Genomic DNA, 24204 nt, shown 5'->3' with positions numbered 1-24204 from the left:
TCGTAAACGAAGGTTTAAATGAAAATTCTCCCTCATACTTTAGACGTGGAAATATTACAATACAAGGCTAACATTGCCATTTTGCTTGAGAGAAGTGTAAAAAAAACTCCAATAACCACAGCGAGGGTAATATTGACATAAGCTCCACTTCTACGTTCGCATTTAAACCTCGAAAGAGAATATACGGATGTCCTTGACAGTAATTAGCAATTATAGGAACATACTGTTGTTTTGAAGAAAAGAAGTTTTCTCAACGTTTTTGTCGGGAAAGATTCACACTTCAATGATGACATAACAGTCCTATTTACTTTCATGTCTAATTTCACCACTAAGGTATGGACAACAAATAGATAACCATACCCAATTCTTCCACTGCTTTCTGCCTCAATTCTTTTATCTTCATTTCCCCCATTTTATATGCACATGCCTGCCCTGGCGAGGTTATATAGCGGTCGATCTCTATCACAGCAGCTTCCCTCGTCCAACCGGTGATGTCGAGAAAGTATTCTAATGCTCGGTCTCGGTCCCAGCTTTAAGAAAAAAATGCTGCGATAAGAACACTTGTGTAAGGGTATATTTCCTAATCGCATATATACACACTGCATAAATACAATGAATAACAGCCAATGTCGCTGCAAAATGCCTATCTATCTATCTATATCTATCTATCTATATATATATATATATATATATATATATATATATATATATATATAACTTCCACCACGGACTCCATCTTTCATATAAACATCATATATTATTGAAAGTAAACGCGTGATTCCTTGAGAAAAATACGCGTGGTTTCAAACGGGTAATTTAACATATGACCAGCATTTGCAACATACCAAAGGTAGTGTAAACCTGTATCAACAACAAGTCTGCATGCTCGCACAATTTCACAGCTGTATCGCCCCATTCTGAAACATGGAATTATAAACATATATAACATGATTCATACATTGACGGATACTCTGATTTAACTAGTACTTTAATTATTATTATCTTCTCTGACAGATATTCTTAAACGCGCCACGAAATATGGCAAATGTAAATATTTATCATAGAAAATAATTCATTCAGTTTTAAACAGGTAATTCCAAACGAAATCTCTCTCTCTCTCTCTCTCTCTCTCTCTCTCTCTCTCTCTCTATATATATATATATATATATATATACCATGCACATATCACCAAAACCTGATGGTACAAAGTCGCTGGTATAGGCTTTGGTACGTAGGAGACATGCCCGCATATCAACCGAAAGATAAATCAAAGCAGGTAGAGGATATTATAGAGAAATACAAATATACCCCCAAGCAGACCGGAACGTTATGTCCCTCTACCCTACAGTTTATTGCTTGAAAGCATTACAAAACAAGAGAAAACAATAATATAATACAGGTTAGAGAGAGCAATTAAAGATTAAACATATATAAATACCAAACGCAACAATTAAACACGGCCACGCTTATTAAAGAAAACCTCAAGCGACATAAGGACAGACAAATGATATCGATTGTAAATATATCTTCAAAACGAAATGATATGAGGAAGCAAACTAATAAAGCAGATAATTAATTTTAGATCCTAAAGTAAGGCAGCTGACTGAAATTTGCATTATTATTACACAGAATGTCCAATTTGCATTATTATTACACAGAATTTCAAATGTGCATTATTATTACACAGAATATCCTATTTGCATTATTATTACACAGAATGTCCAATTTGTATTATTATTACACAAAATTTTCAATTAGCATTATTATTACACAGAATTTCAAATGTGCATTATTATTACACAGAATATCCTATTTGCATTATTATTACACAGAATGTCCAATTTGTATTATTATTACACAAAATTTTCAATTAGCATTATTATTACACAGAATATCCAATTTGCCTTATTATTACACAGAATGTCAAATTTGCATTATTATTACACAGAATGTCCAATTTGTATTATTATTACACAAAATGTTCAATTTGCGTTATTATTACACAGAATGTCCAAGCAAGAAGAAGCGGCTCTAAATGCAGCTCATTTATTGTATCTTTTTTTGAAAGCAAACGGTAACCTATAAACTAATTTTCACTGGTGTTGTACTGCGGTTTCTTTACGAATTCTATTGATCAGGTACAGTTCGTAGAATTCTAACGACAGTGATACATGCAGATTTGATGCTTGTGATGGAATACAATCCACCAATAACGTTTGATGAAACACAGCACCAGAATGTTTTGATAGCTTACAATTCATAGTCATCCTTGTACATGCCCATCTCTTCTCCTAGATATTCGGCGTACAAACCCCAACCCTGCAAATAAAACAAATATTATGAAATTTACATTTCAAAAGACTTTTTGGGGGAATATAATAATAATATTGTAATCAACCTAGGTAGTGGTGTAACTCTTGCAAAACGGGCCCTACAATACACTTTCTGTAACGCACCACCTTACTGTCACTTTATGCCCCAAGACGGCCGAGTCCCACAACAATGATATACCTGCTATATCGAACCCACGACCTCCCACATCCGAGGCGGACGCTCTAACCAGAGAGAGAGAGAGAGAGAGAGAGGTGTATACCTAGATGCACATCGATAGCTCACGCACAATGCTGTTCTTAGATAAGGCGGGAAAAATTAATGTGTTCACACTGATTGTAGCTTTGGTGTTAACAACCTTCGTTGAATTACAAGAATGACTATCTTTCGTCCTACACAAATATTCGTGTACTTGATTTAAGTTTGAATGCATAATTAAAGAATGAATTTTTCCACTTCAAAATTGAACTACGTATATCTATCGAAATGAAAGTAAAAATGAAGTATATAGACTATAAACGCATAAAATGCTGGGGAAAAATACATCAACGTGGTTGCATTTACTAAATCGTCAAGATAGACATTTTAAAGGTCACTACGCTTTTGTTGATAGCATATTAGATGATTGAATTAAAATCAATGCCAATCGTACTAATACAAAACAGTCATTGCACGTCCCAGTATACAACATCTGAATTATAAAAAGTAATTGAAAATAGGAACCGAAAAGACAGACCAATCCAAAATCCTTACGCTGAATTAGAACTTGCAAGTTCTTTTCGAATGTCTTACTGCACATTTTGAAGAAACATCCACGGGTTAACCAAAGGCATAAACTCAGGATTTGTCTGCGATATGTGATTTTACCAAGAAATATTTCTGATCGACACCTTACTGTTACCGCTATGTCGACACATTATCAATTCGTGATATGGCAGTATACAACTAATTGTTATTAGTTTTTGTAATCGTGGCAAAGAACCATTGAGTTTCTTAATGTCTGTCAAAATAAACGCTTATGGGCATCGACACGATAATCAGCTGAGTCTTCAGAACAGGTGCAGGCATGGCACTGTATGTTTTCTTCAAAGACAAAATTAAAACACGAATTTCATTTAACGAACCACTTTAAATGGCATTCACTTCATACGATGTTGTTTCCCGTGAGCAATAACAAATATTTTTATTGATCGATATTTCATTGAATATTATATTATTTATAGAGAACTTGTTTTACTTAAAGAAAAGTTTTGCTAAAATAGAGTAAATATTGGAATAAAATACGCTGTGCCTGAAGAAGCATACAGTGAATCTTAAACTAGTCCCCCAGATACACTGGCGTTTGAGCTATTTCATAATTGTGGCATCTCTTAAAGTACATATTATAAAATAATATGATTATTGGGATCTCTGGTAGTTCCTAGTGTGCATTGTTTGATGTAGATTTGCTATTTTATGTAGGTGATATTATGTAATAATACATTTTTATTTACCTCCACACACGAATTATAAAATGGAAAGTAAAATGGAGCACGGACATCGTCCTCTTTCATGTCCTTCCTAAATGGTGGCAAATCAGATACCATGCTGTAGCCGTCCTGTTCGCAAATAGAAAAATAGGATCTATCAATTGTCCAATAAAATCATCAAACAGTATAATATATTTACAATTTTTCCGATTAGCTTTAAAATTCGAATGTATGAACGCAATGTTAGATTATTTCTGGGAGACTGCTTTATCATTCTGCAAAGTTTATGAATAATACCATATCAGCTGTTTTCTTGGATCTAAAGACATATTAAATAAGTTTAGTAACTTAACTTTCCTTAAAAAGATTCCTTTTTTGTAATACTATAGTCCTCTCATAAACTTATAAAAAGGGATGTTAATATAATGCAAAACCTCAATTAAGATAAATATAGAGCTAAGGATTGTTTTCATTCAGTGACAACCTATATTAATAATCTTGCTTTTGTATAATAGTAAAGAAACACAGCGCAAATATTTAAGAATTAAGTGAAATAAAAACTCTAGTCTTGTAACTTATTATTCGTGGATCATTGAATCCCTGGCCCATAAAGTAAACAGAAATGAAGATTAAATTTCATGTAAACTTCGTGTTCTGGCCCATAAACTAAACATAAATGAATATTAAATTTCCTGTAAACTTCGTGTTGTATAATAGTAAAGAAACACGGCGCAAATATTTATCAAATTTAGCAAAATAGTAACTTAATCATTTTGGATCCTTGAAAGAGAAATGAAGATCAAATTACCTGTACACTTTGTGTTCACAGCATTGTGATAATCAAATCAGATATACCGACTCCAGATAGGTAACACGATGCTGTTTTCAGAAAAATGACGACTAATTCGTGATGTATACAAGACCATACCATTCAGAAGAATGACGATTGATTTGTGATGGATACTAGGTCATACCATTAGCTCATAATGGCAAACTAAACTTAAAATACATTGACCACATACCTAGTGACTGATCAGATATTAACCACAAATCAGAAAATCATACTTATTCCACCCAGCTGAGAGAAATGCATCACATTTCAAAATCAATAACTTTTGTACCATAATACCTGTGCAAAATGTATATTATATACAACGTACAATTTAACGTTTCCAATATCGTCCATAAATATTTCACCTAGACAACAAAGCATTAATAAGGAATCCATTTATCTGTTATGTTACAATGTATTTTGGTGTGATGAGTCAACCATTAAGATATTGATTGCAAATATTGATTGCAAATAAAATTGCTATCATTATCGTTAGCAGCAGCAGCATTACGACCAGCTGTACTTCAAAGAATATTATTCAAAGCGCGATTTAGGACATAAGAGCAGTTGTATGAGACTTCCTCGTTCTAATATCATAATAGTTATCGTCGTAGTAGTTATAATAGTCAAAGTAGTGCTACTACTTGTCTTTTAGAACAGCAACATTAACAACAAGTACGAAGAAACAAGAGCAACAAAATACAACAATAGCAGCAACAACAAAAAATACCCCAACAAAAACAAATACTACTACTTTCTAAAGTAGATGCTTTAATTAAACATTAGCTTAATCCTACCCAATAAGCATGATTAAGTTGGTTTTAACGGCCGAGATGGATCTACTAGATACAGGTCTGTTCAGAAAGAAAACGGTGTATTATTGGTAGTATAGGAAATTCCCTATATAAATTCTGCTTACAAATGTTTTTGTTACCTACTGATGCTTTTACACTTATCGAACAATAGTGTTACCAGTTATCAAGCATTGTGAACCAAACATTTACAAGTGGCATAGAGCATTGCGGTATAAAACGTTATAATTGACCCAGGGACTTTGAGGGCCTTTACAAATTATCTTTGATTGTTGAATGGCTGTAAGCACGATAATGGCTTTAACCACAATAATGGTTATAACCATTATCAAAGGTTGATGCCGTACCATCTAATGAAGAGAGAAAAGTTTCATATTGTCGTATGTTGCGATACTTTAGTGATGCATTCACGGTACTTGTGTTACACTTAACGGACCAGGATCCGTATATGCGACAAGTTAAAGGTAGTTAAAGCTATGGAAATACATACCGCCAAATGGTGGCCAGGAACAGTTTCATGTAATGTCAGGGAAACCATCATGTACGTCGGACTTCAATTAAAAAGTGCACATTAAGTCCACAATACACAGTATATAGGAAACTTACTACTTCTTTCAAATTTCGCGATGGTTGATTCGAGTTTAAAACCTGGTAATTAAACCTTGAATAACTTAAAGAAGCTAAGCAATTTATGTCACAAATTGAAAAAAAATATGTCTCATAATTGTAAATTTTCAAATATTTAATACGGCGTAAATTTAGCAAAGATAATAAGAGTACTGTGACTGACACATTATATGCTCTCCCTAAATCTTATAGTTCTCTTTGCATGCACTAGAATAGTATGATTAATTCTGGAGATCGCTGACCAACGGTTTTCAATGACAACGACCTTTTTGGCCAGGATGTGCGATCTTGAAGTAAAGTTAACACGTAGGAAACCTTATTGTTTTATTAGTCTTACCATGTCCATGATCTGTGACGTTTATATTATCGAATCTACAGTTTTCTATATTATTCCAACTATAGGCCATCTGTGTATGTGTGTGATTAGGATTTTTAACGTAGCTTTAACAATTGGTCAGTCATGTCGCTACGATGTCTGCAGTGTGGCAGTTTATAGTGATGTCTAGCACTTGGGCATCATGCCGCAGACATGTAGCATGATGTCCCACCCAGTCATATTATCATGAAACCAGGTCGACTAGTCCTAACACTAACCTCTTAATGCTGAGCGACTAGCGAGGCATCTGTTTGTACCATTTTTGTAAGTCTTTGGTATGACTCGGCCGGGGTTCAAACCCACTATCTCCAGTTCCGAGGCGGACGCTCTAACCACTAGGCCACCGGAACGATATAAGCCATCTGTAACGTCTGGTCCAATAACTTGCCATATAACTAAAGTTATTTTGCAAATCTCATTCCATTTTTTAGCTATGATGACCTTAATCTTTAGCCTTCCCACCCTAAAAGCAACATGCCTCTTCCATATTGTACGTGCAAGCCGTCCACAAGTTAGGGTCAAGATAGATGGAGTATTAGTAAAGATAATATGCAAAATTCTGTTGTTTTCTTTGAGTCATAGCAGCATTGACTTTTGTCATTTTCACTCCTAAATTAATACTCGTCTTTCTTAGCTGCTAGATTAGTCATCCACTAACTTTGCTGAAGGGACATGGTTGATAACTGACATTTCTTGTTTCTATTTTCTGGAGTCTCAGTGCCCTTTCAACTTTGGATCGTAATTCAATAGGCTTTTTGCAAACCCAAGTCAAAAATGCTTGCTTAGATCTAGATCTTGTGCTATTGTACGGAAAGCATTTGTGTTCTTTCAGCCATAATGAATTTAATCTTGAACATTTTAACTCTGAAATCGATCCCCTTCTTCCATAGTGCAGCCCAAAGGGAAAGTTTGCTAAATGTGGAAACCATTTTTATTCTTTCAGTTACAGTGACCTTGAATTTTGCCGCCCCTCCCCCCATCGGCAGCCATCTTTATTAAACCTTGTGTAAGCCATGGACACACTTTAGTGTATGTCTGAAGTGTAGAACTAATGTTATTGTGCAGAAACCATATTTCTTCTTTTAGTCAAAGTGATATAGATTGTTGATCCATGAGCAAGAAATCTGCTAAGTTTGCTATAATTATTAGCTTTCGAACGGAGGTTATTTTATTGAATCGGAAGCGTTAACGGACACACATAGTTATGCCATTGATTCGCATTGCTTAAAACATGTCTGATTTTTAGATATTTTGGGAACGTTAGCAATCTGTATTCACTGTATTCATCAATATGTGTTTATAACAAAGTAAACCTTTCCTAACGTGATATGCATGGTTTCCACAATGAACCAATAAAGAGACTTGCTCCAATAAGAATAAATGCAAAGTAATATTTTTGTAACCCGTTGTATACGCTGCATGGAACTGCTTAGCAATCAATCTTCTGACTAAACCAGCTAAAATAATAAATAATGTACGGCGCATGCATTATTGAAACAGGTCTTGCCAATGAAAGTACAGAAATGATCCATATCTTAAATATTTACGAAAATAAAAATATACAATGCTCCTTTTTGGATCAAAGTGGCTACCAAATATCCACTAAAACTGGAAAAGCAATATATATGTGATTTAATCTATTGCTGATCAGAATAAGACCTTTATCAAGTTCATATTTCAAGTTCATCTCAGTGATATTAATGCTGCAGCGATGAGTCTTCACTATTTTATGAGAAACAATAGAAATGGGCGGTCAAAGTCAATACACAGACTGTGCCACTTTACAAATAGAACATAACTGTCATGTGAAAATAAACGAATTGCATTGCAATCACACTAATATTTTATATATAATGTTTATTTATAAAAATAAAGCAAATATATAGATATTAATTTGAACTACCCATTTTTAGAAACATTTGACATCATGATGACAATGAGAAATAATACTTCCCTTAGTATTTAGTGTAATATACATGGTTTGAGTCTATTAAGTATTCTCAAAGCTTATGAGAGGATCATATGCATTAATGAGACTGCGATTACATGGTTTTATTAAGTAAATGAACAGTGAGCAATGAATAAAAAATGTTTGATGCGAAAGTGTTGTGCAAAATTTAGTAACCACAAAAATGTTAGGCAAACATTTCTTTGCCTAAAGATTATTATTTAAAGATAGAAAATACAACTTACACGTCTTCTAGCCTTCTAACATTGACATAGAAAATCCCTGGTCTTGTTCCATCTTTAGATCCCTTTATGTATGCACCAATTATATCGTCCTGCGGTGAATTCTCGACACTTCAATCAGATATTTTAATGTCACTTTATACAAAGTTCATTTGTACCCGAATGACTATAGATATTTTCTGGCCTTATATAGTTTATCTCGTTTAGCCCACAAAAGTAGATTAGTTGATAAATTGGGTAAAGAAGTATAAATTTTAAACATATTCCTTGCCGTTACTTCTGAAAGCGCTAATGAAAAAGGTAACAGGTTCATAAAATTAACAAAATGCATACTAAGTGATTAATTCATCTTGTGGAGGTGTAAAATCGTAATAATCCCCTACATTGCAATATGTATCATATTATTACTAGTGCATAAGGTCAATATCCCGTGATAGCAAAGTAAATACAAAGAGAGAAATGAACTGTATATGGTTGTCTGAAATATAGGATTCTTATTGCTAATACTTATTGGCTGTGACGGAATACTTTACACTCCTAGCACCCACTCTAAACTGTGAAAAAACAATAACGATTGAAAAGATATATAAATTTAAAGCTGATTATACGAGCACAAAATAAGACAGGTTATAATACGAAATTACTGCTGAAAACTTAAGCTGAATCTCTACGATAACAGAACAATGCATTCAATTCTTTGCAAGAGACTTTTACCAATAGAAAGTATATTGAAGCAGAAACTCGTGCTGCATAAAAGTCACTAACAGCAAATTACAGGAAGAAGTAACACTTGAATACCTCACAAAACATTAAATAGCTAAATAAACAACAAGTATATAATTTTAAAAAATTCTTGATCAAATAACGCAGACATTATTTTCTAGTAATACTTACACTATTGGAAAGTTTGGAAGATTTTTGAAGTATTTTGGAAGTTCTGGCATAATGCGTTTAAATATGATGTCCCGATATCTTTGGAGGGCAGCTTCCTGAAATTTATTTATATTCTCCGATAAATGCATCATGTCGGAAAGATAACATCAATAGTAAGAGTAACTGTTGCAGATGTGCATTATTATCCCTGTGTATGTATAGGTAGATCAATTTTATGTATATACATATATTTTGGAAAATTATTACTATTATCAATTCACTATATCTAACGATGGAAGAACCATCAATGAATAAGAAAACTGTAACAAACTGCACAACATGTGTCTATCTCTCTCTCTACACATACACACACACGCGCGCGCGCGCGCACGCGTACTTCTTTTGGTTGGTTTGACTTCACTTTTACCATCATTCATAGGTTTAGAGGCATCGTCGTATGACACAAGGCGAAAATCCTGAAGTTTCGCTAATATTTTGCTGCGACTGTCAATCAAGAGAGAGAGAGAGAGCGAGAGGCGGCCTCTAGACATTTACATATTTATTTAACAATAATCTAATTTCGTTTTTAGAGCATACTTATAGGTTTAAGAAACAACAAACACAACATCAACAACAACACCAACAGCAAAGCATTAAATTACAGTGTATGTACCATGGAATAATTTTTTTTTATTATAGTGTGTCCAGGTTCATGCAACTTTGTATCATTAATTTATAAATTTTTGTAAACATACCGTTACGACAAACTCTATTCTTACGGTTACTTGGTGTAAGTTTGTTCCTAATGCATGAGAGGGGAGGCGGCAATGGAAAGCCGAAAGGATTGTGATGAAATTGTGTACCATATTAAATTCATTTAGAAAACGGGGATTATTAATTCTTTTTATCCTTTTTTCATACCTTGCTAGTAATTAATGAGTGGAAATTCATCATTGATCTTTTGGCCTAGATTCCACAGCACACGGTTGCAAGAATATTTATATATGCGTTTCATGGTGCCATTTGATATTCCAATAGTATATATATATATATATATATATATATACAATTATTCCATGGAATTCTTCATGTGAGAACGGAAGTTTAATGTTCCATTAGATTTGAAGTGTTACATACCGAATCACTCATCAAAAATCTTTGGTCTTTCTTAAGAGCAGTGAAGAAATCCCGTATACTCCCCTGGAATCGAAGTCTACTCATAACCTTGAATAATACATAATTATTTAGAGTGAGCCAAAGCTAGCCCATATAATCAAAGGTTTGGTCAATGACTAATTGATAAACATAAAGGTAAAAGCTTGTGATATCTAGAAACAGAGGAATATGAAAGTTCCAAACGATCAGATTTATTGATTTATTTATGTTATCTATTATATATCATGCTTAAAAAACAGTTGATATCATAACAGCAATTAATTCAAGGAAATGAAGCACTTATTTTCCAAAGGTCATACTGATCAACGCAAACACGCCAGAATATGAATCAATGAGCAGCTTTACAAGTTTTAAAATAGCGCCATATTCTCCAAGTAATGTCTTTGAGATACTTAATGAAATAAAACAATGCTACGTTTGCTTATTGTTTCAAAACAACCATATACAATATTATTCACTCAAAATATATTGAAGAAATTCTTTTATGCATACTAAAAAATGTCTACAATATTGATATCTACCTTTAACATTTCTTGGTTGATGCGATCAACTTCCTCCAAACCTTTAAAGTGAACGTCTTCTGGCGTGATATTAAGAGACGTATGCCATCGAAGTGTATCTTTGTAATTTTCCTTCCCATCACTCCATCCATGTATTCCCCAGACCTTCCGTGACTTAGGCATATATTCCTTAAAATGGAAACTGAAATTTCTAAATATATGATTGTTTTATGAAATTTCTCCAGGTCTTATTGTTCTACTGCATTTGATTAAAGAAAATACTAATTAGTATAGAAATTTCAGTAAATGCTTCTAAATAACAAGAGCTGAAGTAAGGCATGTTCAGTTCGTGTTGATTTCGTGAAGGTGACGCTTTACTTATTTCTGACGGATTCCAATAATCAGCAAATCTCATAGCTGTGCAAAATACTGAGTAATATTCTGCTTGGCAGCCATACTTAAGACATTTGTAAAACCCCGTTGATGAAAATGACGGCCTCTGTTTTGGATGAATTAAAACTCACAAGTAAATGAATTGCCAATACAATACGTTTTTAAAGATCATCGTTTAATACGCTTTGAATGGAACGTGGAGTAGGTGATATGTATCCTCTGCAAATAATCTAATCAGAGATTTTAAACTTTCACATATGTCATTACTGTATAAAGGAATAAGGACCCTAATACTCATCCTTTAAGTACCCCTGCGAGGAGTTGTCCAAGATTTTAGAAAGCATTTCCAATAATGTCGAACTGAGTAATGTTAACTAAGTAATTGTCCATCATGTCAAATGATTTCTATTAATTACATAGTGTTTTTGTTTATTTATTAATCGCTCTGCTACACTCTATATTACGCGTTGAATAGGTCACATTTCCGGATTTAAAGTCTTTTCGATCAATTGCATTGCAGATGTTATGATAGATATCCACAAGCTAATATGTGCTTGAATGATCGGGTATCAAACTAGACTGATATTGTAAAAGCAAGCACTTTTCATACAAAAAATTAGCAACCATTTTCTCCTTTTGCAGAAATGGGTTATGGGTCGGAAATTTCACGAAATCGATTTGTCATCTCTTTTTAATATTGATACCACATTGGGCATATTTCACTGAGATGGAATTTGGCACAAATTTAATTACTTATTAAAAGGTAGTAATAGCATGGTAGTAATAATGACTTATAAATTGAAAAAATTCCTTTTCATACGTAAGAAGCTGCCAATATAATTAGGACCAGATGCTTTGCTCTTTTTGTGTTGTCTCACTTATGTCGTCATTTACCTGAATCTAATTCATTGTGTTTCAGCTTTTTTTTTGTCTTCAAGAAAGGCAAGTCACTTTAGTAATAGACAGTAGAGGAGATCAAGCAAAAATAATTAAGTATTTTTTCTTTGTGAAACTTTACCCGATTAGTTCTGAATCATCAAAATCTAGTGATCGATTGTCGACGATTCAATACATTAGTGCGTAATAAATTTAATTCCGACAATATTTTGGAAAAGCTTTATTGTTTACGGATAGACGGACGTCCAAAGGTTGAAAAAGAATTTACTTGCTTCTTTTTCAAGTTGGTTACTTAATATCGTTAAATTTCATATATATTTTATAATGTTATATGATGGTGGCTTTTAATTGTAATGCGTTTTCCCTCAGTTATCTTATCCTGATTTCTCATCCTAAATTTGAATTAAACCATGTACTGACCCCCAGTATACTAATGTAACCAACTGAGCGATAATGGACTGCTGTGAAAACAGATTTTTAACATTGTTAAATAATTGGTACATTTGTTCCACAATAGATTAAGAATTAATCTATTGAATAGTTCATGCCTGCCGTTTTATAGAGTCTTGTGGTTTAGAATCAATTACGTTTGTGATAATCTTGTTTTATGTCGACAAGTGTGGCCTTGTGATGACTGATATGTTTTTCTACATGTCGTAGTCTATCGATAAATAGCAAATTACCTGATTTGGATAAATTCAGCATACACTTTACGTTATAAACAAAACTTAGAAGTGCTGCGAGTGTTCATGTGTTGTCTTCTACGTTTATTATTGAACAGAAAAAGATATAAATCTACTCGAATTATTTATTTTCACTCTGTCATTCCGGAAGTCGTAGACACAAGTTTGGTGGGTATCTGTAAGTGTATTTCGTGAAGCCAAGTGTGATCCTAAATACAATGTAGCCACAACGTCCTTCAATGGCAATACATATAGGTTATCACATTTTCATTGTACTTAGCAAACAAAACAATAATGTTGCTAAAAATTACTTACATTGGCTAGATCTATTTTAATAGCGGAAAATGCAAACCATAAAAGCCTATATAAAATTCAGATCAAACGAAGTTTTAAACAGATCGTTTCAAATTTGACATCATACTTTAGGATTATATTTCTCTACCTCGGATTATTAAGACTAATGCCATTAAAAAACTAGGCACTTTACCATATCTCGATACTTACATATTGTATGAAGGACTTCACCTCTTTCAATTTCAGAACCAAGTTCTTAATCGCTGTCTTCATGCGGTCTGTCATATTTGGCCTAAAATGAAGGTAATGGTTCATTCAAGCTGAATGGTAAATAGTATCCAATTTTTTCGGAAGAATTTCACTATTTAAATTTTCTTTTCTTTAAATTCATATTGAAACAATGCCATGATAATGAAAAATGAAAGTTATCACAAACGTCCAACAATAATTTCACTGCTGCCCGGACATAATTATGTCATTACAATTATGTCACTAAGTAATATCCATAATGGTGAAACTTGATGGCTTTGAAAGGAATAATGGTACTAGATTTATCATAACCAAAGTTTCTTACAGAGCGTCGCCCAGCACAATAGCTGCGTTGTCCTGCAAAAATGGTTCCATAAAAGGAAATGAAGATTCGTTTGCCGTGAGTGCATCTATTATATCTGGAATCCGATTCTGAAATTAATAAATGTTATTTATGTATTATTCCTAAGATAATAATTATCAATTTATAGCACGATACGTGTGGTATAAATACGCATCATTGAAATGTAACATGTTCACATAAAGAAGAGTATTTTTCTTAACAAAGCACCATGTGTGTGACAAGAAATGCTTTCATTTACCACAGTACTATCAAAAGTCTGCTTTGATGTATCGTAACAAAGGGCAAATTGATCTACCACCGCCTAAATAAATTCAGCATACACATTTTGATGTCAGCACTCCTAATGAAGTTCATCAAGCAGATATTTTAGTTTTACCACACGATACTATTAAACATGGTGGACGTCAATCAAGTACATACATGTGCGCGTTAACCGTCGTTGACGTTTCAAGGAGGTATAAAGAATCAGAACCACTATCAACTAAAACAGCAGCTGAAGTTTCATCTGCGTTTGAATGAATTTATCAACGAGGATGCGGACCAAAAGGTGGTCTACGATGGCCACAGTTGGTACAGGTTGATCCTGACATGAAATGTCTTGGTGCTGTATCATCTCTAATGGAAAAGCATAACGTCAAAATCAGACGAGGACATCATCAGTTCATCGTGATCAGGCAATTGTTGAAAAATTTAACAGAACACTTGCTGAGCGGTTATTAGGATATTAGTATGCGAAGGAAATAATTCAGAAAAATATGAAATCTCATGAATGGGTTGCAAGACTACCAACTGTGATAGCTGCGTTAAATAATGAAATTACTCGTGCAATTTCCACGAAACCCATAAATGGAATTACAGTAAAAACATACACCAATACAACGACATGACTCCTTTTCAAAACAACCAGTTCTAGGTAATGTGACTGTAAGATATTTATATGAACCTGGTGAACAAGATGGTAAATAAAGATCGACTGATTCTATTTGGAGTATTACGACACATAAACTTTCCAGCGTGGTAAGATCCACAGGTACTACGACGCATACAATTTCCAGCGCGGTTAGATCCACAGGTACTACGACGCATACAATTTCCAGCGTGGTAAGATCCACAGGTAGACCTGTAATCTACAAATTAGATTCATCTACTACTCATCGTGGATTCGTACGCGAGCAATTACAAGTAATTCCTGAAGACACACAATTATCACCGGGTTCCTTTTTGTAAACTAGCGCTTCGACGTCGATTACATTCAAGACAGGTCAGCATCATATTTTTGCTTTTGTGATCAAAATTACTATTAATTATGTCTACGGTATATTGTCTTGGATTATTATTTGAATACTGACACAACATTACTGTGTTACAGCTTGCACAATGATTATTTTGTTGTTGTTTCAATGTCATAATATATTCAACATTGAGATTAAAGTCACGTTATTGTTTTGTCACATTGTTTATAACCAACTAATTTTGTCTTGCTACATCATTATCAATAACATTATCGCTATTGCCATCAGTTTTTTTTAAAAAGTCTATAATAACTCTCCACATCTGAGATATTATTCTGACTATGCGAGATACGGTCATAAACAATCCAAATGATAATATCGAAAATAGTTAATCCTTGAGTTGAATGAATCATTATAGCATATCCATGAGTCAACGGAGTTTAGTCCATCGTTAACGCGCTCTCAACAACACTGACATGAACTAAAACAATATCATTTAACAAAAGATTATGTTTCTATGATGATGCTGGTATATCAACTTCAATATTTTGTCGTCGCGTATCTGCTGTTAAATAACACATTGGTACAGGTAGATTTGAACATTTTTCTTTATGTAACATAATTAATTGTTGAAGTGTATCACAAACTACCTTTCTACTTGCAGCTAGCAAATCAGCGGGTATCCATAAATTCCAAACATTGTTAATAGGAGTTTCTGAAATTATTTCACGCATTTTTTTCACACTGAATTTTATTTGGTTGTAGACTGATCAATTTCTTAAACTCTCTTAATTCTGGATCAAGTGCTTTATGATAATCGTTTATTTCCTAATAAAATTCTCCAAAATTCCTCCGCCATTTATGTGGAGACAATACAACAAAAGGTGGCGTTGACCATGATCGCCGTACATTATTACAAGAGTACTTTATGTCAACAACCAATCACGAAATATTTTTAAAGTTTCTAATGAAACGATACATATTTCATCCCAGATAATAATGTTTGAAATATATTTTTCACCCATTCGTTCAGGAGTCCATTTATCACTTTCCACCGAAAGAAGATGTGATAAGAATGAGATTTAACTCCTCTTTCGTTCATTTCTATGGCGAGTCTATGTGTTGGTGATAAAACAACTATATCGACAGAGTTTGAAGAACTCTAACGAAATGACTCAATCACACGTGTTGTATTATCAGAACCGTTCGGTCGATTAAAATAAACAGTCGTATGTCTGGCTACAAGACCATATACCAATGATGCTGATGATAATTTTGGTATCTTATTATTTTTGTAATATATGTATTTGATTTCAATGTCAGCAGATTCAGAATAGCTATGTATCTTTTCGTGTTTTATTCTCCACTCGCCCCATGATGCAGAAGCGCCTATATGTAATTGTTCTAACAATCCTACATGATTTTACTGACATAAAATGAATTTGTAGCTGCTCTAACCGCGGTATCAGAAAATCTGTTTTTCATCGATAATAAATCTGTCGAAACATACGCAAGCACTGAAGATCTCAAATGAGTAACGTGCTGTGACTCACCATCAATATAACTCACAATTTTACCTAATCTAGTTCCATTTGGCAAGAAAACTGATTATCGACCTATAAACATATTTCTGTTCATTTTATCAGCAATTATAAAATCTAGTTCAGCTTCATCTATAATTAATCTTGTACAATGTCGTTTATGACCATATGATCCTCCTTGGGTAAATTTACCAATTATTTTTCTGCCTAGATCTTCTGCGATTTTTTTTCTCAAAATCGGTTATATCAAGATTTTTATCATCAGAAGATTTTTTCTTCTGTTTTAACTAAACTTGTTTTTGCGGACTATATGATATGAATGCTTCACATAGTATTGACACTAATATTATTTTTACATTGAGCAAATACCGTAATAATACTGTTGGTGCCCACATTTTTTCTGAAAAGCGTTTGCCAAATCAGACATAATAAATTGGATGAAGATTTTCAGCAAACTTAAATGACTCGGTACAAAACAATCCAGTCAGATCAAAGTCTGATAATGGTCCGTTTATCGATACTCTAGTCATCTCGTGTGTTGGATGTCCGAATCGCTCAAAATATTAAAAACACTCTCCTATTCCAAGAAAACTTCCGGGATAACATGCAACGATATCAATCGAGATACCATCTTTATTATCTTATCTGGCATTCCATAATCCACCGTGTCCGTATTCGACACAACTCGATATTATATCATCGAGAAAATCAAACCTCGTAGGCTTCCGCGAATTTTTCTCTCTAGCAAAATGAGCCGCGATTGACGGAATCGTAAAACAATTACTGAGCAACTTTTCATGATCGTTGGTATATTTTAGCGCATGATTTTTCATTTCTTCGTGGAGAGATTCTGTTCGATAAATCTCACCATTAGGTCTTACAAACTGATCAAACGTATTTTCTCCGATATAGATACTTCCATCAGGTTTTATTAATTTGTCGTGATTTTCTTCAGAACTCTGATATAACCATACTGATACAGGATCACTTTTGCTTATTTCTTTAATAAAATTAAATATATTTCCTTGGTAAAATTTAACAGTTCGATCTCATGGAAATATTGTTACTGCAGATGTCCACGCATGCTCATTATGATCAATAATATTTATCGGAGGTCCTTTCGATTTATATTTCGATTCGTACAAACTCTCTCCTGTTAATTTTTTTATGTTATTGGGAATTTTAATTTCTTTCCTAATTCAGCAGCATCATTTATTGTGGCTCTTTACCCTTGACTGATTCAGTCCATTTGTTTATTTGTTTACGTCTTGGATCCACTAAACCGTTCCACCTATCGCGTTTGTAAAATGTTCCATTATTTGTTCGGTTATACAATTTATTTTCCAACATTTCATTGCTTTGGGATCATGAAGGCTGTGTTTATCATTCAGCGGATATATTGCATAAATAACTGCGCTCACAGTCAATATTTCTGGTTTGGAATTTTTATTCAACGTAACCATTTGTCCAGTGTGAAGACGGACAGGGTCATGTTTGACACGGATAACCCAAGTATCGTCTAATCCCACAATAAAATTTACTCTGAAAAAATATCTTTGATTATCGTTGGTCGTTCATTGTAGCATCAATATCACCTTTTATTGTCAATGATTCTAAATGTTGACGTGCTATTTTCACTAAATTCTTTCTTGGCGTCATGAATACTTTAATCAGAGTTTCCGTCGGATCAACCAGACCTCGTCTTCGTGGTTCAGGGGTTTTTCTATCAAGATCGAATCTAGATTTAGAAGGTCCATTTACAGATAATCTCTCAAATTCTTCCATATTATAATTAAGGCAAATATATATTCAAATTAAAATATAATTATATATACATAATGACTCAAACAAAGAATAAATGCAAATGGCTTATAATAGGTTCTACAACTCTTTGTTACAAAGCTTGCGTAAATGAATTCTTTGGACTTTCCTTGGAAAGAATACAAAGAGGGAGTTATGGAACAAAACCGTGTTTGAAATGTGGTGTTGCGGTTTAAGATGAAACACATTTGTGTGAGCAATATGGTGGTAAAAAATATAGAGAGCTGAAAAGATATTATGATATAGAATAACGCTGACAATAATGTCAAGATCATAAATAATGCTAAAGATTATCTCGCTAGATTTTTAAAATAACTATTTAGGCAAATAAAATTGTTATACAAAATGGAGCAAAATGAATCTGTAAAACATCCTATCATGAAGAATTACGAGGCATCTCGTGATGGTATCATCAGGAACTGTCGACTAAAATGACCAGTATGTGCTGTTAATAATACTGGTTATCTCAAATTGGGATTGATCATATTCATTCAAATCTAAAAAAAGTAATTCTTTGTGTAATTTACGAGTGGTAAAACATATAATTGAAAATTTGGAATACTGGAAATGATAATAAATTTCCTAGTGTCGTTAAATTGGTAAATACAGAATCTAGTGAAGAAATAATATTTTGATCAATGAACGCATCTGGCAAATATGTTGATGTTTACCCGTGTTCGTTACAACACGTCGCAGATGAAATATGCAATTCATCTTTTTCGAAGAAATATAAACAAAAATAACATTTCAGTATTGTGAAGGGAGATAACTGTTAAGCTAAGATCTATCCGGTAGAGTAATTACGTTATTACTTCGTTTGTTCCTGCGTAGTATTTATATGATTAATTAAGATTAATTTGTTTTGTCATTGTAACTATTATATACATTGATTTAAATATATATGTGGCAGAATACCTCCTTGCGTAATACAATTATTTTTAGATGTCTCTGTTATACAGGCCTACATGTATTTCAACCGACAAAGTCATAGGCAGAAATATACGTGCCGATTATTTTAATACAGTATGTTCTGGAAAATGAAAATAAGTCCACGCTGTAGCTTATTTACTCTGTATAATAATAATCATTTGTAGGAAATCCAGCATAGGTAACATCATAAAAATTTCTGTAACTTATATCATATCAGCAAGGTTGGTACGTAGCGCAGTGGTAACGTAGCTGATTCTCATAATCGAGATTTGTCGCTGACTGGCAAGCTGTCGACCCAGGCGATATTTAGCACTTTTCATTAAAACAAAGTGTGGGCTCCGAGCCCCAAGGATTTCATGTACACCGCCTCACTACCTTGAACAACGTATTGAGTGCGTTTTGCACTCTCCAGGGGGTGGTATGGGGGTGCATGCATGAAAATGAAAATCCTAGACAACCCTCTGAATCTCTAAAGTTTCATTTCGTTTAGGGATTCGCTGGGGTGGGGGGTGTCTATACATGAAATTGTGGAGCCTCCAAAAATAAATCGTAGCTTGATGTGAGGCCTCAATCTCAATGAAAGGTACCCCCACACATAAACATTCAGAAAGAATGTCAACTAAAAAGAAAATCCTCGTGAGGTGCCAAAAACACCATCAAAGGACCTAATAAAAGACACAAAGGCAAATATGAATTGCGCATGAAAATATTCTACGATCATATTTCAGCATTAATCAACGTGCTGCGAATCCTAACTTGAATTCTGGATTAACGTTAATAATCATATTTTCCATATCAGCGTCAGCAGCGCCGGCGATGTTTCTTGGTCGTCCTATATTATATTATCTTTCGTCAGGTTGATCAGAATTATCATCGACAGACATCATTGACGGACAGCTGATCTTGAATAATCATCTGAATATCTTGCTAAACCCAATATTTGCGTGGCAACGTCGACGCCGTTCAGACATTTTTCAATAATTCTTCCGTCAATCAGGCATAACGTCAGTTCTGGATAAGTTTAATGGCTGAGGTTTTCGCCGTATTAATCAAGCTAGTCTGTCCATGATTGCCGAGAATGTTTTACTGTCAACATCACCAACAGCACTAATACCTTTATCACGAACAACGTTAAGACTTTTTATTAATAATTGTTTTGCAATCGCTATTGCTTTTTGGGGCTATCCTTCTAAACAGACCCTTAAGAACATCACCGAGTCCATCTCCGTAGGGAACTTCGTATATTGGTAATCGCGAATTTATCACCCTGACATTACAGGTCTATGGTGAGCATTATGTATAATCATCTGATTTTCTTTTCACTGATCTAATTGTATACCCTAAATCGCTGTGATAATCATTAACAATTTTATTAATAAGAGACCGATAAACATTAATATCCATGATACGGCCTGTAAATAATCTTTGACAAATATCAGCTGCTTCAATAATGATTTCTGTGGAATTATTACCGGATCGTTTTCCGCCAATCAGAATTTCTAGTCGTTCAGCATCTGCAAGGACAATATTGGGACATGGAGTAATAAGATCACTTCCTTGCGTAACTAGACCACTTCCGGTTGTTTCTTCTGCTTCTTTCTTACTTGGTGAAGAACATAATTTCTTCCGACGTTTAATTGTTTCAAATTCCAAATCTTCATCTTTTTGCTTTTTTTTTGTTGATTTACTCGTTCAATATGCTCATGTACTTTCAGGTTTAAGATGCCACAATTATAAATATCTTCCTTAGATCGGATTTGCGGTTTATTAGCAGCGATGCGACATACATCCTTAATCCAATCAGCAGCTTTTAAAGTTTTAACATATTCGGGTTTTACATATTTATCTATATCATGATATCCAAACGCAGTAATATCAATTATTTGGTCTGGGTCTTTGATAGCGTCAATACCTGCGGGCGTGAACTTATCTGTAATGTTAGTTTTAGCTCTTGGTAGAGGTTGTGCTTGAACTTCATGTTGTTGTTGAGGAGGTGTTGGTTGAACTGGTTGAAGACGGCCATCAATATCAACAGGTAATGTCTCAAGAGCTTTTTGAGCCGCCCCAGTAGCTATAACAATTTGATTGGTTGGTTCGACAATTGGTTTAATAACTGTTCTGAACCCACCGCAAATTCCACCTGAGACTCCTGACGCGCTTGTAATTTGTGTCTGACATAATCGAGGACGGGGATATATTTCTTAATCGTCTCTAATCGTTCTCGAGCTAATCTAGCTGTGCAAGATTAATAATGATTTAATTACTCACACATTAAAAGCAGCACGGAGGGTACGAACAAAAATGAGTGTCCGACTGGTAAACAAAACACGCATACAAATTTAGAGAAACATGAACGACAAAGATGGAGTAACAAAATGAGCTAAACCAATTAGAGAAACTCTCAGTTTTAGTTAGAGGTTTCGGTTTTGTGTTATTGACTTCATTATTTTCATTTTTTCCTTCACAAATGGACTTTCAAGCAATTGGTCTGTTCACCCTTCCTGCTACTGAACACAAATGCAAACTCTGATGACAAATGGAAACCAGGGGACATACCTAAATCAGGAATGCTGGATAATGCTTTTACACAATATTTTACCACTGAAACTTGCTTCAGAATACAAGTCTTTTCGAGGGCATATTCTAAAGGTTCTGCAACTGACCTTATGCTTGGGCCACAAATATGTTTATCAAAGCAAGATAATCAATTAGAACACGCTTCAGTAATTCTGCCATTGACTGAACAAGCGCCTCATAAATACATGTGTACCAGCCGTTGCATATACATGTATGTTCTTTACCAAATCGGGTCATGTGCACGTCACCAAACATCGTAATGTTCATTGCAACGACTTTGACTGAGATAAGGTATTATTGTCTAAACTATTTCAGGCTATCTGTTTAAAAGAAAGAGCCTACTAGGGAACATTCTTTGAGTGAACTTGTACTTATAATACCTAAATTGTAGTTTAAAATTCTTGATGGGGTTATATATTGACTAATTATCTTCATCGTGTTACTAAGTTATTCGCCACATTCATGTGGTTGTTACCTTTTTACCTCCGGCCACTCTCTCAAATTCATTCGGAAGTGATTTGATAAGATGCGTCTACGAAGCAGTACCACACTTTTGTGCATGTGAAGTTGGATAAATCTCAATGCAAAGCAAAATTAATTTTGCTAGACCGAAATACATGGATTCCGTTTAATGGCCAATTTATATTCTTATACCTTGTCCATTTTATCCTACACCTAGCAGAGTTTATTCAAAGATTAAGACCGAAAAAACAAGGTTTTTATCAGCAAAATGAGGTCATGATGTGTGTAGTGGTCTTGGGTAGGGTGTGAGAATATGAATAAATCGGGCACTCTTCTTTGAAAAACGAGAATAACCAAATAATTAACAACTTCGTTAAAAAGTTTCATACAACAAAAGTCTTTTGAGATCATAAATGTACAGGATAGTAGTAAGAAGCAAATGCTGTATTTTACTAGGTAGAAGTTTGCCCTCGAGCAATTTTAAATTAACTTATTTTCCTTTTCCCGTTCCTATGAATATTTGATCTATTTCAAAGAATCCTGCATTTACAAGATGAAAAATAATTTTACAACGTTTTCATTTAAAACGCTATACTCAGTGAGAAAGATACATATATAATAAATCCGTAACAAATACATACCACAGATGCAACGTTGAGGGTATGGTTATACTGTATGGCCAGTCTTGCATCTTCCATCATTTCATTGTACTGTATATATATATATATATATATATATATATATATATATATATATATATATATATATATATATATATATATATATATATATATATAGTACAGTACCAAATATTAAGTTTATTAAGCTTTTCTTTATAAATGATTCCATAATGTATTGTTATTATTATCATTATTATTGTATTATTATCATCATTATTATTATTATTTTCATTCTCTTTATTATTGATGTGCAAGCTTTGACAAAATAATGTTTAATTATGCCTGCTGCATTAGGAAATAAAACAAGTGCTTAAATTGTAATATTTGCGCTTTTTCTCGTTGTTCTTTTACTGTTTATGTATTGGGTTTTTGTACAGTATTCATAAACTCCTAGTTTCATTTGAAATGAGGCGGTATATATTGATCTAACCTTTTACCAAAATACCAACTTTGATGAAGTTGGAAATGTACATAAATCAAACTGTTCCTTAATTTTGTATGAAAAAGATTGATCATACCTGATGTGGCATTTTCTCAATGCGAACGATGAAATTCAGAAAATCCCCCATGGTGTCAAACGGCGTTTCACGAACGAAAGTTTTTGGATCAGTATAAACTCCTTGAAGGAAGTTGAAAGGATTCAATGGCTGGAAACTTAGCAAAACAGGAACAATACATTATAATGTAATAATTGTAAGCATCTTTACTTTCAACACACTGAAAATTCACTGAAGATACAAATGCCATTTTTAAGATGGTAATACTTCGTTACAACATAATGATACATATTGCTAACAGTATTGCGGAAATCCCCCTAGAAAGTGTTACCTTGAAAATTTGCCGTAAAGCTCGGAAACAAATACATTCTATGATTTATAAATACAACTTTCAGAAA

At 33.7% G+C, this 24204-nt stretch overlaps 1 protein-coding gene across 2 annotated transcripts in view; it reads right to left on the bottom strand.

Moving 5' to 3' along the window:
* LOC149779763 (uncharacterized) overlaps positions 1–23957 on the bottom strand; it is a 30967-nt gene extending 7010 nt beyond the window's left edge. Inside the window, exons 1-13 of one of the 2 annotated variants that reach the window (XM_089940619.1) lie at positions 23828–23957; positions 23271–23339; positions 14028–14134; positions 13664–13745; positions 11208–11375; positions 10648–10734; positions 9532–9626; positions 8641–8748; positions 5935–5995; positions 3825–3929; positions 2255–2319; positions 846–917; positions 361–530 (exon numbers count right to left, since the gene is read on the bottom strand). In XM_089940619.1, the coding sequence (XP_089796745.1) occupies positions 361–530; positions 846–917; positions 2255–2319; positions 3825–3929; positions 5935–5995; positions 8641–8748; positions 9532–9626; positions 10648–10734; positions 11208–11375; positions 13664–13745; positions 14028–14134; positions 23271–23339; positions 23828–23878 (1240 nt within the window). In that variant the 5' untranslated portion in view covers positions 23879–23957. The remainder of the gene's footprint in view (positions 1–360; positions 531–845; positions 918–2254; positions 2320–3824; positions 3930–5934; positions 5996–8640; positions 8749–9531; positions 9627–10647; positions 10735–11207; positions 11376–13663; positions 13746–14027; positions 14135–23270; positions 23340–23827) is intronic. The other variant, XM_089940620.1, reaches the window with a different exon arrangement.
* Between the last annotated feature and the right edge of the window lie 247 nt (positions 23958–24204).

Source organism: Sinohyriopsis cumingii, chromosome 17 (assembly GCF_028554795.1).
Source record: "Sinohyriopsis cumingii isolate HCF-2022 chromosome 17, ASM2855479v2, whole genome shotgun sequence".
Taxonomy (NCBI): Eukaryota; Metazoa; Mollusca; class Bivalvia; order Unionida; family Unionidae; genus Sinohyriopsis; species Sinohyriopsis cumingii.
This window is presented reverse-complemented; position numbering and strand designations above follow the sequence as displayed.